The sequence below is a fragment of the Mustela lutreola genome, chromosome 10 (genome assembly GCF_030435805.1).
Source record: "Mustela lutreola isolate mMusLut2 chromosome 10, mMusLut2.pri, whole genome shotgun sequence".
Classification (NCBI taxonomy): Eukaryota; Metazoa; Chordata; class Mammalia; order Carnivora; family Mustelidae; genus Mustela; species Mustela lutreola.
In genome coordinates this window covers 110,049,522-110,066,284 of record NC_081299.1, presented here as the reverse complement: position 1 = coordinate 110,066,284, position 16,763 = coordinate 110,049,522, and the positions used below count along the sequence as shown (strand labels likewise).

General features: G+C 40.7%; 1 protein-coding gene across 2 annotated transcripts in view; it reads right to left on the bottom strand.

Annotated features, from left to right (window-relative positions):
- The window catches only part of OTUD7B (OTU deubiquitinase 7B), a 57,611-nt gene that overhangs the window by 24,309 nt on the left and 16,539 nt on the right, over window positions 1-16,763 (bottom strand). The window contains exon 2 of one of the 2 annotated variants that reach the window (XM_059135074.1): window positions 1,041-1,190. In XM_059135074.1, coding sequence (XP_058991057.1) covers window positions 1,041-1,125 — 85 coding nt within the window. In that variant the 5' untranslated portion in view covers window positions 1,126-1,190. Of the gene's footprint in view, window positions 1-1,040; window positions 1,191-16,763 lie in introns of those variants that run through there. The other variant, XM_059135073.1, reaches the window with a different exon arrangement.

The following is a 16,763-nucleotide window of genomic DNA, read 5'->3' as shown; positions in this document are numbered from 1 at the left end:
TAAGCCGCTGCCTTCGGCTCAGGTCATGATCTCAGGGTCCTGGGATCGAGTCCCGCATCGGGCTCTCTGCTCAGCAGGGAGCCTGCTTCCTCCTCTGTCTCTCTCTCTGCCTGCCTCTCTGCCTACTTGTGATTTCTCTCTGTCAAATAATAAAATCTTTTATAAAAAAATAATAATAATAATAATATATCTCAAGTACTTCACACATACAGCATTCAACACACGTTACTACAGGAAGAGGAGGCATTTGAGCTGAATCCTGAAGGATGAGGAGAATTTCAGGAGAATAATGAAGGAAGGAACACTGCAGACTTAGAAAACAACTTAATATGACCAGGGAAAGGTGACAAGTTGGGCCAGGCAGAAGCATAAGGAGGAGAAGGTAGTAGGAAATAAAACCAAAATGCCAGTCAAGGGCAGAGTCCTACTGGATTAGCAAACTGGAGTCTAAACCCAGATCTTCCATTTCTCTTCAGGCTTAGTGATCTGTGTCATTATATATTTCCATCCTCAAAAAACATCTGTTAATTATGACTCCAAACAAAGAATTCTACTGACTTGATTCCAAGCCTTAAAGACCTTAAAATCAGAATGTTCACACTTATGTGTACATACAGATTTAAGTAAATAAAGGTAGCAAAATAAAAACATTAACTTAATTCACTCTACACAGAGTCACCTATACAAATTAGAGAAAGAAACAAAGCCACAAATGATCCTAAAGTCATTTATATGTAAAGAAAAAGACTTACAGATACAGAATTGTACTTTTAGTGGATTAATATAAAATTTCACTTACACTACCTGAGCATACATTCACAACGGAGAAAGCTACACCAAAAATTCAAGGTGAAAGGGGATTTCTGCATTTTAAAATTATGGTGAGTCACACATAGGTGGATTATTAGAAGCAACTTAAATGTAAGGCCTGCCACACACAAAGTATCTTTCTGATCACCTTTAAATGTTCCAAGTCATCCTAACAATAAACATTGTATTATACTTTCTCTCTTCTCATCTTTCCCCTCGTGACTCCTTACCTTCCAGGAGATCTCGGGCCAGCCCAGGCTCTGCGCCTGTGGAACGGACAAAATCTGACAAGACAGCATCCATATCCAGGGTCATGTGATCATTAAGTACTTTCAGGCAGCTGAGGTAGGGTGGACATAGATCAAAATTCAGCCCTCCACCTGAGGAGGAAATAAACACATAAGGCTCAAATTACACTGAAATAGGATGATCACAGCCCAATTTCAGCAGCTTCCTCACCAAATGGATAAACGATCCTGGTTCATTCATTTCAGCTGAATTTATTATGAAGAGCAACATTTAGTTTCCTAATTCCTCATTAATTGTTTTTTAAGATTTTATTTATTTATTTGACAGACAGAGATCACAAGTAGGCAGAGAGGCAGGCAGAGAGGGGGAAGCAGGCTCCCTGCTGAGCAGAGAGCCTGATGCGGGGCTCGATCCCAGCACCCTGGGATTACTCGATCCCAGCACCCTGGGATTACAACCTGAGCAGAAGGCAGAGGCTTTAACCCACTGGGCCTCCCAGTGACCCCCCTCATTAATTTCTTAAACTACTAAATTAATCACAGACCTAATGTCATTCTGAGTATAATGCTTTTCTTCTACCTCTCTAGAGTATTCCGTTTCCATCCATTAGTTTGCTTATCTAAGCTAATGGAAGAAAGCAGCAGACTACCACCCTGAAGAACTCCCCACCTTGTTTATTTCCTTGCCGGCACTTGATTTAACCTGAAATTATTTTAATAGATTGCTGTCTAGGCTCCCCCTCTAATACGTCAGTTTCTTGAAAGTTCAATGCTTGTGTGTCTTGTTCATTACTGTGTCCTCAGCATGTAACACTTGGCACAGTAAATATGTGCTGAATGAATGGATAAATGAACAAATGAATACTATACACTGAAAAACTTTAGAGTTGACTAGTGTTCTGAGGCTCGCTGAGGACATGGAAGGAGCAGGCTGATTAAGCTTAAACTACTCAAAATAAAATAAGCTTTTACACAAAGCAGAGTGGAGATCTCCAAGGTACACGAAAGTTAATTTTTGCCCACTAATTTCATGAACCCAGGAAATATGCCTTTCTCCACTGCGGACAAGTGAGCCAAGTAAAGTTCACCTGAAAAAGATCTCTTCTTTCAGACTTGACTTTGGCAGAAACTCTGTCCCTGACCTGATAGCCTGGCACCAATCCACATTCCTCTAAAGTTAGCAGTCCCAGCTGAGGAAGCAATAACAGAGTGAAGAACAATCTCTGACCAATTCTACCACATTAGACGGGTTCTCTGGAAAAGAGGGCCTGATCCCAAAGCAACCATAACACACCTGCCCCGCCACAACCACCAATCCCTCGCCTTTTAGAGAAGACCAAAAGTAGAATTCTCAAAGGTAAAAGGTGACTCAGGTGACTGCAGAAACAGCTCCTCCTAAACAACCTGAAGTCTAAGGGTGACTCAGATCCCTTTTCTTCAGACCTCCTCCAATCCCATGACACAGCTTGTTTGGTGGTATGATCATATCCTGATTTTCTGCATTCCTTAGAAATATTAAGCAAATAAAGAGCAACGATTTGTGGGTCATAAAACCAGGAAGTCACTAATCTGAGTGCAGGGACGTGTTTTGGTCATATCTGTAGCCCCGACACCTAGCACCTAGCACAGCACCTACAACACTGCAGGCAGTCAATAAACGCCTGATGAGTAAATGATTAAATGACTAAGGGAACCTCCACACCAGCCAGCACCAAACCAATCCATTTTCGGTTTAACTTGGCAAATGAGAAATTCTAGGGTCTTTCAGACTTCCTATCACCCTCAATTTCTAAGTCTTCCATGGTCCCAATCCATTTCTCCGTTTCAGAAACTCTTTTTTCTTTCCTTTTTTTAAAGATTTTATTTATTTATTTGACAGACAGAGATCACAAGTAGGCCGAGAGGCAGGCAGAGAAAGAGAGGAGGAAGCAGGCTCCCCGCCCAGCAGAAAGCCCAATGCAGAGCTCGATCCCAGCACCCTGGGATCATAACCTGAGCTGAAGGCAGAGGCCTCAACCCACTGAGCCACCCAGGCGCCCCCAGAAACTCTTTTCTGAAGAGACATCTGTACTGTCACTAGTTCCATCATGCCTGTATCGTAAGATTTTTACCTACACCTATATACGTTAGCCTGGTGGCTTTGGTCCAATTACTTACAGGGTTTCAGGTGCCTCTTGTTTATCCTAGACTTGTATTCGATGACCTCTCAGATCCTTCCCAGGTTTAAAAAATGAACTTTTCCTGTTCACTATAGCCTCATAAACCATGATCCTGACATTCTCTTTTAGTCTGTGTATTATCGATATCTAATTTCCTTCCATTTCAATATCCTAATTGTCAGAAAATGCTGCCAATTCATGGAAACTTTTGGCCTAACAACCTCAAATTCAAAATGTCAAGTTATAAAATAAACTAGTTCCTTTCATTTTATACTTAAGAATTAAATTCCTTCAGAATTCATAAATGAATGAATGGTTTCTCCCTCCCCTAATACAAGCAAGAACTTCTTCTCCAAGCCCATTTCGGTCACTTCTTAGAGGTCACAGGAGATGACTGCAGCCCAAATAACTTGAAAGTATGACTAATCCAAGACCAAGAGCATAGCTTCAAAATGAATTTCAATCTTCTCTCTTTAAAAAAAAAAAATATTCAAAGGAACTCAGTAAAGCCACTTTAATAACTTTCTGGAAAGACTGTGGGAGGTATACAGTAAGCAGACAAATAGCAATCAGAAAAAAGATGCTCAGCAGAAGAGAGAAGAGTTGATTAAGCCATGGGCACGTAGGCAATTTCCCAGCCAGACACAGGCCAATAAAAAAAACCATCAATGTCACAGCATCACAGACCTCATTTGCCAATACAGTAGGTCTTTCTTCAAAAAATTATTTTTGAGAAGTAATTCAGAGATCCAAAACTATCTAGAATGACTTGCCAAAAAATTCAAAGCACTAAACCAAACTTCTTGGCAGCACATTCATTCTTCTATCTGATGCCTCCAGGTGCAGGCCACAGGCTCCACCCGAACCCCACCCAGCAGGTGAGGACAGTGGCTTCTGTTACGTCACCACCAACACTTGGCTGGCACTTCTCAAAATCCAAACGGGAAATAGTCACAACATGGACTAAAACACACAGTCCTTGGCTCTGTCTCAGCACACAGGAAGAAAAAAAAAGAAAATACTGGCTTTTAAACTTTCAAACAAAACAGAGGAGACACTCAAACATCTGTTGATTGAATGGTGTTTAGACAAATCTCAACTGGGGGCAAAACCCTCCAGTCCTCCAACTGGATGAGACATTAGTGATTACTTAATTCAGTGTCTGCCCCCAAGCAGAAATCCTTCTTTTACATCTCTTGACCGAGAAATCACCCAGTCTTCACATAGATACAAGCCTTGATGGAGGACTCATTCCTTTGCCACCATGTCCGTCTTACTTTGAACAGACCTAATCATTACAAAATACTTTTCTAAATTAAATCACCAGCCCACCCCCCTCTGTGACTTCCACATCATGGCCTGTGTTCTTCTTCTCCAGAACAATAAAACCACACCCAAGAATGATGGCATTTGCATAGACAAGGATTAGAGAAAGCATTTCTTCACATAAAAATGTGTTAACAGAGAAACAAACAAGGCTTGAAAAGTCGGATGCGTTGTCCAAAGTCTGAACCCAGATATTTTGGACACATGCTCTACTATACCACACCGCCCCCAAAGGCACTAGGGCATTACCCCAAAACAGGACTGATTCTTACCCACTGAATTCTTTCACATAGGAAAGGGCTGTGCCTATCTCTTATATGTATTAAAGACTTAGACGCCTGCCTTATATTGCCCTCATTTTAAATCCTACCATTTTCCTCAGCAAATTCAACACCCACCTACACCATCCATCCAATGTTTCTGCTGTAAGAGTTTCATAATCTCACCAAATGCAAAGACCTTCATCTCCACTCCAGCACCTCAGTCCTGGACTCTGCCATCTCCTAAACTACTACACCTCTATATTTTCAACATCCAAAATTTTACTTTGGCTACAGTCTCATCTTCCTTCCAGCTTTCCCTTTCTACTACTAAACCTGCTATCTTTTTTTTTTTTTTAAGGTTTTTTTTTTTCTGTTGTTCCAAAGGTTTTATTTATTTATTTGACAGACAGAGATCACAGGTAGGTGGAGTGGTAGGCAGAGAGAGAGGAGAAGCAGGCTCCCCGCCGAGTAGATAGCCCGATGCTGGGCTCGATCCGAGGACCCTGAGATCATGACCCGAGCCGAAGGCAGAGGCTTAACCCACTGAGCCACCCAGTCGCCCCTAAACCTGCTATCTTAACTCAATATATCCTCACCTCAGACCAAGTCATCCAATTCCTTAACTACTTTGTTCACAATTCAACAAAAACCATGGCGTGCCTACTATGTGTTAGGTGCACTATGACCAAGACTAGAAACACAACAGTGAACTAGACAGATATAATCTTTATCCTCAAAAAGATTCCAGTCTGGAGGAAAAAAAAAAAATCACAGAAAATTGTAATAAAGAAATGCTGGAGAGGTGGGTGTGATCTCCTACAGGGAGTCTGAAAAAGCTTTCCCAAGGAAGTGATATTACATCTAAGGACAAAAAAATGAGTAGGAATTGGAGGGACAAACTGGGAAAGAAAGAATGCTCCAAGCAGAAGAAACATATATCAACGTTCTATGTCAGGAAAAAACACAGAGGTGAGAATGGTACAAAATGAGATTTAAGAGGGGGGCCTGCTGGACCCTACTAAACATGGGAATTTTATCCTAAAGATAATGAAAAGCCATTGATGTAAGTCACTGTTGTAAATAGGGGCAGGACATGATCAGACATGAAATATTAAAAGATCCCCCTGGTTGTAGTGAGAAGAGCATGGAAGGAACACAAGTGGAAATTATTGCAACGACAGGATGGTGAGCTAGACTAGGGGACACGATGGTGAGCTGGAAAGCAGTGACGACTGAGGGGAAAAAAGTGGATTAGATGCCACTTTGTCCCTTCTTGCCTAACTGAATGTGAGCCCCCTGACTGATCACTTATTTTCCAATAAAAAACTAGTTCCACTATTCTTCTATTTCATCTGTCCAACCTGATGCCTCCCACACTCAACTTCTCTGCTACTACCTGGGCCTACTAAGCAAGATAAGATCAAATAATCATGCAGAGGAACCCAACTACAAATAAATGGCAGTCAGTCTCATTACTTTCCATGGGACACTGCTGCCTTCTGCTTAACTTGGGGACAAGTCAACTAATGTTCTCAGCTACTATGCCACACCTCCAGTATTCTTCTACTCAGCTCTTATCACTCCCTAACTCCTGATGCATGGCCTTGCCTTCAACTTCATAGAAAAAAATATGAAACAAAGCAAGAGGAGTTCCTTTAGGTTGACTCCCCTGTTCCTACCTGCCAGCTGTTCTTCTCCTCTACCCTGTAAAACTCCCTAAAATCAACATTCACATGTTACTTTCTCCTCTAGATGCAGTGCTCATCCTACCAAAATGGGCTTCTATTGAAGAAGAATGGCACTGACTTACAATAAGATCACAATTCTCCTTACTGCTTATCTAAAATGATCTCTTTGTAGCACGTGATACTTATCACTCTTCCTGCCTCTCTGGCTCCATGTCTTGGTCACCTTTGTGGACTCCTCTTCCTAACCAATGGTTAGTGCACTGAAGGTTCTACCTCAGGCCTTCCATCTTCTTAATTCATATCATCTCCTTGAGAATTTCATTCATGCCCCTGAACACCAAATGCTGATGACTTCAAAATGTATTCACAGCCCCAAACTCTCCAGCTCACCTAGGAATCCCATATGCACTTCAAACTCAGCATGTTAAAAGCATGAGCTCATTCTCTCATCTCTGCCCTTCCCCCTTTCAAACTACCCCTCTTCCAGTGTTGCCTATTCTAGCAAAAGGTACCATCATCCGTCCTCTTAGCCAAGTCACAAAAGCCGGGGAGCCACCCTGGAATTCTCTTTTACCTTATTCTCATTCACAAACAGTCCTTTAAGAAGGACTACTCATTTCACCTTTACAATTTCTTAAATCCATCCCACACTCTTCGTAAGCTAAAAATATTTTATTCTCTCAAGTTTTTATAACCTGGACTCCAGGAAATGGCTTCCTAATTTCTCCCCCTTCCTCTCTCCAGGCATTGGATGCTGTGGAGACTGATCAATCTAAAATGCAAATAGGCCTTATAGCTCCAGGCTCTAAATTCTTCAATGACTAAAGCATCAGATCCCTTCACAATCTGGCTCTGCCTAACTCTCCAGCCTCATTCCCCTGCCACCATTCCCCCTTCTGTCCTGGTAATTCCCCAGGTACACCATGTGCTCACATTTCAGTTCCTTTGCCCTTGTTGTTCCTGCTGCCTGGAATGACTTGTGGTCTAGCAAGTGATTTCTTACCTCTATGAAACTACCCTGAGTACCACCTCATTTGCAAAACTTTCTCTGGGTTCCCAACTTAAATTGCTCTCTTCCTCCTTGCTGCTGCACCTGCTATTACACCTGTGATTTTATTTACACACCACAGAGTACTTGTGTTTATTTACACATTTATCTCCCCCACTAAACCATGAGCAATTTGAGGGCAGGAATTTTATCTTGCTCATCCTGTATCCCTAAAACCCAAGCACCACTCAGTTTTTGTTCAAGTAAACTAAATTGTATTTGTATAGTACCCCACCATGCGCACAAACATGCACTCACACACACACACACCAGTATCGATGATGATCAGATCATCAGTGTTGTAAACAGGCAGGTCTAAAAAAATGGCTCATCTCAAAGACATTTGCTTAAGATTGTTATATGACATTATTTGCAACAAGTTTCTTTTCCTAAACATTAACTCAGACTAACATTACAATCAGTCTGCATGCTCTGCATGCCCAACTATTTAGTAACGGAGAAAGATGACCCAAAATTAAATACTGATTATGGATAACTATTATAATAATAGTTAAAATGCCTGAGAAACTACTGACCCTACATTTTCTCATCTACTACATCCCCAAGCATCCACATTCTCACACTATACCCTCTCCCAGTCCTAGTGATGCACTACAGCTGTGCCTGAGTCCCCTCCAACTCCTCCCAAAACTCACTGGAAAACCACAACATTCAAGACTGTCAAGAATTTTCAAAGGTCAGAGACTCCTCCATGTCTATGATGTCAGTCCCAAGGAATCCAGACAGGGAGAAGGAGGAGGGACAAAAACCCTTAGAAATTTCACACAATTCCTGATTAGGTGGGAGGGAAAAATCAAAGACTCTCTTGGCAGATTGTTCTTAATTAAAATGGGTCCTTACAAGTGAAAGAAGCAAAATATAACCTTCTTTTAAAAAAGGAGAGAGAATATGACCAAATTCCATACCAAAGAGACCTATGCAGACCTATGTTACAACTGAGAGACAGAAAGATGGGTCTAAAAGGAAAAAAAAGAAGTGACAGGAAGTAATATGTGTTAAAGCTTCAGATATTATTTCATTTTAACTTCCAAGTAACTCTAAGAGATTTGTTTGTATCATTAACCCTACCTCACCAGATGAGATTGCTAAAACTCACAAAGGTTAAGTAATTCACCCGAGATTACAAATGGAAAAAGCCGCAGAGCCAGGATTTTCACAAACCCAGCCTACTGGACCCCAGAGGCCAGACCCTTGCACCACAGCACCCCTAGTCCAGGGAGGCAAATGGCAAAAGCACGTGCCATCCACCCATGTGCCAGTCTACCCTCCCAGCTGCAACTGCTTTCAACACAGAGACAGAGAGACAGTGAGAACTGGCTCTGGATTTGGACAGATTTAGGTTCAAATACCAGTCTACCTACTAAGGGTTGAACTATGGGTAAATAATATAACCACTTGGTGCCTCCATTTCTTCACGTATCAAATGGAGAAAATATCTGCATTTCAGATCTTTTGTTAGCATTAACTAACTGAAAATACATTAGGGCAGTGCCTGGCATAAAGTAAACACTCAAAAAAGGTCAATTGCCTTTCTTCTGCCTAACTCCCTCGACATACTCCACCTCGCTCCACTAGTACCCAGTACAGCCCCTGTACCTTTCCTCCGAAAGCACTCTCTACTCATCCCCAGCAAACCCTCCAGGCCCACAGCCATTGCAAAGGTACCATCAACACATGCACACAGGACCTAGTCAATCATTTCCATTCCAGAGTCTTTCAAATTCGTTAAGCCTTCAAGAAAATGTTGCAAAAGGACTTCTTGGGCTGTACTTTCTACCAGATGGTCCCTCAAAAATAAGAGCAAAAGAAAACTGTCCTCTCCTCGATGTACAGACACAGCTAAATAGCCGATTCATTCCCAAATTTCCAATAATAGCAAACTGACACATATTTACTGAAATTCTAATGCCTTAATCTACCAACCCTACCTCCTCCCCACGTTTATCCCTTACTACACTACTCATTCCAGATTCAAAGATTTTATAATATTCTCTTAATCCCATGCATGTTGTCTATTTCTTGGGATAAAATGTTCACATCTCCTCCTACATACGCTGCACAATTTCTGGGTTGTTTTCTACCTCCACGACACTATATGCTCAAGGAAGAGCCACTTACTCTCCCTAAATCAAACTTAAGAGAAAAACTGAACCCCCAAAACTCAATCATATAATTTACCATTCCAAAACAATTTATTAGTTTACTATATGCTACTGTGGATACAACCCAGTAAGGACTCAAGAACTGGCTTCATGGTTTTATAACTACTACTAGCATGTGCATGTGTCAGAACAAGATTTAACTATTTTTTCAAGAATTTCCAGTTTGGGGGTACCTGGGTGGCTCAGGTCATGATCTCAGGGTCCTGGGATTGAGTCCCGCATCAGGCTCTCTGCTCGGCAGGGAGCCTGCTTCCTCCTCTCTCTCTCTGCCTGCCTCTCTACCTACTTGTGATCTCAGTCTGTCAAATAAATAAAATCTAAAAAAAAAAGAATTTCCAGTTTGTTTGTTTTTTTTTAATCAGGCCTACCAATAGCAAAATGAATCTCTAACGGACAAATCCATTAACAGCCAAATCCTGATATAAAGATCAGGGAGAAGTTCACAGAGAACTCCTTATGAACTGGCATTTGTCTTCTCAGTGTTACTGACAAAAGGCTCCTTGGATTACAATTACTTGGGAAATTTAATAATTCGGAAGATGTGTACAACAGAAGTGACCTTTAGAAAAATAAGGGTAGAGAGAGTCAGAGAGAAAGTCTATTATTATAAAATTGGCACAACAACAGTAACTTGAATAGAAACAAAAGTCATGTTAATGTTTATTTTTTTTAGATCCAAACCAGTATTTCTATTTGCCACATACAATGAATTTTTTCTCTTTCAGTGAGGGTCAAAGATAGTTCAAGGTTTGAGTCTTAGTACACTCAACTTTTAAAAGAACAGTCTGTAAAAATAAAAGTTCTACTTAAGCCCTTATAAAGATTCTGATTACTAAACTTTTGATATGGGAGAAAAAAATAAATACTACAGATCAACAGAGGCTAGTAAAACACATTCTCTGAATCAACCAACATTCCCTAGTTGAAGACAATCTTCTCTCCCCTTCTTGATTCTTAAATCAAGTACACAACTACTAATTTTTTAAGAGCCCCAAACAATTAGAAAAAGAAATTTGTCTTTTATAAAATTATGTAACTCCTTTCAAAGAAAGCTATCTTTTATTACTATTATTATGTTTAAAATTCTCCATCTGCAAGTTTCATCTATCCTGGCCATATCTAGACCTCATTTGAACTCCTCTAGGCCCCGTATGTGCAAAATTCACTTCCTGTTATCATATACTGCCTTGTAATATTAGTTGGCCTTCCTGATACTAGCATCTTATCTCTCCAATCTGATTATCCGTCCTTCAATCAACATTTACTGGGTCCACCATGTACCAGGCACTGCCCTAGGGCCTTAGAGATACAAATGAAGAGAAGCCAAGAGTCCTACCTTCGGGGCACTCCAGTCTGCTGGGAGAAACCTAAACATGTTATTCATCCCCAGTGGGGTAGGAAAAGGTTTAAGAACTAGTTTACCTGGATGGGTTAGGAAGGTTTCTCAAACTGGATCTTAAAGGATGTGTAAGAGATCATCAAGATGGAAATCAAGATACATTCTAAAAAGAATTAAGATCCTTGAGGTTGGCACCTTTCTTTTATACTTAAAAAAATTCTAAACAGGCCTAAAAAATTGCTTGGCACATAGTAGATGTGTAACAAATATTTGTCATTCTAAATTATTCAAGCTAGCCCATGTGTATGGATGACTGAGAGCTAATCTATATCTAAAATAGGCTTGTGAATTATTTACTGGTTTCAAATGTCATCATTCACCCCCTGGATACACATAATCAAGGTCTATGCAAATATATCTGTACACCTGTCTGTTCAGTAAAAATAGCTTCTTTTGTTGTAATTTCTGTTTTTAAAGCACTTTCACAAATAAGGCCTCATTTAATAAGAATTCTAAAAATTAAATACTCTTTTTGAGATTTCTTTTTTTAAGATTTTATTTATTTATTTGTGAGAGAGAGAGAGAGAGAGAGAGTGAGCACAGGCAGGCAAAGGCAGAGGGAGAAGCAGGCTCCCTGCTGAGCAAGAAGCCCAATGTGGGACTCGATCCCAGGACGCTGGGATCATGACCTGAGTGGAAGGCAGCTGCTTAACCAACTGAGCCACCCAGGCGCCCCTCTAACCCCCTCTTTTCTGATGGAAAATACATGCATACAGAAGCTTACAAAGCTTAAATGATCCCCAGGTAGCAAGGAGCTTGGACCTAGGTATCCTGAATTTAAATACAGGGTTTATATTAGTTCTACAGGGACTTATGACAAAATCAAATTGCTCTACGCATGCAAACTCCACAGAATAAGAAATTATTATTTTGCTTTTAAAAATACTATCCATATTCATCCACACTACTAACCCCATCCTCCCCACCAACTCCACCAATACAAATACATTTCTTTTTTTTTTTTTTTTAATATTTTATTTATTTATTTGACAGACAGAGATCACTAGTAGGCAGAGAGGCAGGCAGAGTGAGAGGGGGGAAGCAGGCTTGCCGCTGAGCAGAGAGCCCGATGCGGGGCTCGATCCCAGGACCCTGGGATCATGACCTGAGCTGAAGGCAGAGGCTTTAACCCACTGAGCCACCCAGGTGCCCCTACAAATACATTTCTATTTCTAGGTTAGAGTTAAGAATTAGAAAATCCAGCCCAGGATATTTTGAGACCCAAATAATTTTGGGTCTCCTTCATCTGTATAGGTTGTGCCATTGGTGGTAATAATTCTTCTTTATTTTGTTTTTAAAGAGTTTATTTATTTGTCAGAGAGAGAGAACACAAGCAGGGGGAGCGGCAGGTAGAGCAGAGGGAGAAGCAAGCTCCCCGCCGAACAAGGAGGCTGATGCAGAAGATGTGGGACTCGATCCTAGGACCCTGGGATCATGACCTGATCTGATAGCAGATGCTTAACCGACTGAGCCACCCGGGCATCCCAATAGTAACCGAACCGTGGGTGCCTGAGTGGCTCAGTTATAAGCATTCGACTCTTGATTTCTTAGGTTCAGGTCTTGGATCTCAAGGTTGAGACACCCAGCATGGAGCCTGCTTAAGACTCTCTCTCTCTTCTCTCTGCACCACTCCACCCCCACCACCGTGCACTCTCTCTTTCTTTACAAAAAAAAAAAAAAAAAAAAAAAAAAAACTTTTAGGGGCGCCTGGGTGGCTCAGTGGGTTAAAGCCTCTGCCTTCGGCTCAGGTCATGATCCCAGGGTCCTAGGATCGAGCCCCGCATCGGGCTCTCTGCTCAGCGGGGAGCCTGCTTTCTCCTCTCTCTCTGCCTGCTTCTCTGTGATCTCCATCTGTCAAATAAATAAATAAAATCTTAAAACAAAACAAAAAAGACCTTTTAAACCACTTTCAGTGCAGAGTCTACTTGTCCCTCTCCTTCCCCCTTTGCTCCCCTCCCTGTGCTCTCTTCTCACAAATAAATAAAATTTAAAATAAATAAAAGAAACCATGCCTCTTATATTTAAGCACATAAAATTAGTTATAAGAATATAATATAATCTGACTTCTAGTCTATCTGGGAACACAGACTGGGAACACTTCTATTTTTACATTTCGGACTAATGTGGAACAAGCCTGGTGGTGAGATGCAGAAAGTCAGCTTATTTTTCCTTGTTTGGCACTTTGGAATTATAGACATTATCTGGAATTATGGAGAATTGTATGTAGAACCAGGAGATTACTTCATTCCACACCCTCAAATTGCAGAGGAGAACCCTGGGAACCAGGTGAGTGACATTAAGTGGCTTGCCCAAAGTCACAGGGCTAACTAGAACTGCGTAATAGAACATAAATCTGTTGACTACTATTCTTTTTTTTCTCTCTAGATATTTATTTATTTTAAAGAGAACGAGAAAGCTTATGTGTGCACAAGAGTGGGGCAAAGGGCAGAAAGGGAGAGAATCTTTAAGCAGACCTTCATCTTCTCCCCATTAAACATGGAATCCAAAGCGGGGCTTAATCCCTTGACCCATGAGACCATGACCTGAGCTAAAAACAAGAGTCAGATACTTAATGTACTGAGCCACCCAGGCACCCCTCTTGACTCCAATTCTAGCAATCTTTACCTGACTTGACATGTATCGATGACTTTCAGTTCTCCATGTGATCTATTTTGTGGATTTATCTATGAAAACTTCTTTCTTCCTGCCACCCAGATAAATCTGTTACTTCTACAGATGTGTACCAAAGAAAAAGATGCATAATTAGGAAATTTAATCACTTAAGCAAACCATATTAAGGGAAATCATCTATACAGATGGTCATGAAGGCATGCTAAAATCAAATCCCCATTTTTGTTTGACTCATCACCACTATAAAGATATAAACTGGATTTGGAAATATTCTTCTAGCACTATACTCGAGGTCGGAAGTTGTGTAGCAAGAGGGTAGGATTAAATTAAGTGTGACAAAGGGATAGATTTTTCTTTTTCTTTTCTATTGATAGTCTGAAGCTATAATATAGTTCTCATATGCCATTATGGAATCACAGCAATTACTAAATTTTAAATAGAATCCAACATAAAATAAAAACCAAGAGAGAAATAAAGCATCAACTTTCAACACATGACCTCTTCCTGTCCGAAAGAGTAAATAAAATGCCCGCATCATCAAAGCAATCACTTTCCTCACATTCACTTTGATTCATGTTGATTTGTGGGAAAGCTATATCTCTTCTTCCTCTTAGGAAGGGCCACCATCAGCACAATAGCACCGGTCACTGCAATTCTCCCCTAATGAAACCTGAACTTCCTGACTCAATCATTCAGTAAGCACTTAGTAAGGACCTACTCCAAGCCAGGCAGGCTGCTAAGTGAAGGGGATGCATAACCCAGTAAACTGTCCCTACTTTCTAGAAGTTCATCTAAACAGGCTGATTCCAGAGAAAACCCCAAGATAGGTATTGGTTAACTTCCTTTATTTAACACAGATTATTGAGTTCCAGGCACTGGTGACAGAAAAAGATTAAGAGTAAACTTTTAAAAGTAAGAGTCTTTTCAAAATTTACTGAACAGGGCGCCTGGGTGACTCAGTGGGTTAAGCCTCTGCCTTCAGCTCGGGTCATGATCTCAGGGTCCTGGGATAGAGCCCCGCATAAGGCTCTCTGCTCAGTGGGGAGCCTGCTTCCCCCATCTCTCTGCCTACCTCTCTGCCTACTTGTGATCTACTCTCTATCTCTGTCAAATAAATAAATAAAATACTTAAAAAAAAATTTACTGAGTAACTTGCTCTTCTGAATTATTGAAATCACATGTTCTTCTCCAAGAATGCCAATCATCAGAGGTTGACTCTAAGGGATTTTGATGGTAACACCTAGCCAAATATTTTGGTCAAAGGCACTGTTTCCTTAATCTTAACCACTCTAGAAGGCCATACTGTCCTAGACTGGTACATTTTATCAATATAGGATCCATAGTAACAGAATATAGTTGATCTCATCAATGAACTGGAAGGAGTTGTTTCCTATATAGACAGATGCTTCCAGTAGAATGGACTATGTCAAACATATGACAAATCCTGTTTATGTTGCCACAAGAGTGTATATCTAAGTACTATAGGCAACCCTTCATGATCACATAGCCCCAGGCCAAGTTTTCAGGGTGACGAGTCTCTGCTTTTCCTTTTCCCTTCCACAAAAAGCACAAAAGGTATGAATTAGTACACAAGTCGTCCTCTGAGGTTTTCTCCTTGAAATTACTCCAGGAAACCAACCATCGTTAGAATGAGTCCTATCCCATTGATCTTTTTAACATTATTTTATTTTCACATTCTCTGGTAGTGGTGGTGGTGTTAACAAATGCCAGCTCTGGAGTTCACAAAATACCTTCAAATATATTACATCACTGAAAAAAATGCAGAGGATAAAAGGAAACATCATAGGCCAAATATCTCAAATATCAAAAACCAAATCGAGTTTAACTGGAATAGAAAAACAAGCACTTTCAACTCTACCACAGGATTGAGAATCTATTTCTATCAAAAAAGCATAGGATTGACCCTAACAAAGCAAAATCACGAACCTCCCTTTAAATTAGGTCTAACTGATTTCAATTTGTATATGTTAAGACCACAGTTTCAGCAAGGATTTGATATAAATCTTCGATACCCCAATCCCATTTCCAAATGTTTCCCCACAGTTAAATGATCAATACATATTATTCTAAAGAAGGAATAGCTAATGATGAGAAAGCTGCCCTAGAATGACAAGCTGACAACACTCACCATTCAAGTATCTTTAAAGATTTAACTAATATTTACTCTGTACCAATCAAGTACTAAGCACTAGGTTAGACACATCCACATAAATCACCTCATTAACCTTATGTGTCATGCACAGATAAGACTAAATCCCAATCCTTAACTGACCTAGGTCCCTAAAACCCACTAGTTCTACCACTAACTACCTCGATCCCACCTAATAAATCCCTAGAATGCAACTAGAACTCAGCTTCTCAGTCTCACAGACCTAAGCATTTTTAGTGCTTCTACTAAGTAATGCTTACCACAAAACCTGTGTGCCTATTTTTAAGCTCCTAACTCCAAAACAAACACGGTTCATCCGAGATATGGCACATGGTGATAATGGACATAATCAAAAACAAGTAACTCTCTTGGATCACACTAGCTAAGGAATAGACCTAGAATACTAACAAAACTGGATTTTTTAAAAAGATTTCATTTATTTATTCGGAAGAGAGCAAAAGTGAGAGAGATCACAGAGGGAGAGGGAGAAGCAGACTCACTGCTAAGCAGAGAGCTCTGTGTGGGGCCGACCCCAAAACCCTGAGATCATGACCCAAGCCAAAGGCAGATGCTAACTGACTGAGCTGCCCCATAAACTGAATTTCAGCTGTTCAGACAACACTGGATTTTTTTTTTTAAGATTTTATTTATTTGAGAGAGAGAGCAAGAGAGAGAACACGAGCCGGGCGGGGAGCAGAGGGAGAGGGAGAAGCAGAATCCCGCTGAGCATGGAGTCCAATGTGGGGCTTGATCTTAGAACTCCAGGATCATGACCTGAGCCAAAGGCAGACGCTTAACCAAGTGAGCCATGCAGGCACCCCAGACACTGGATTTTAAG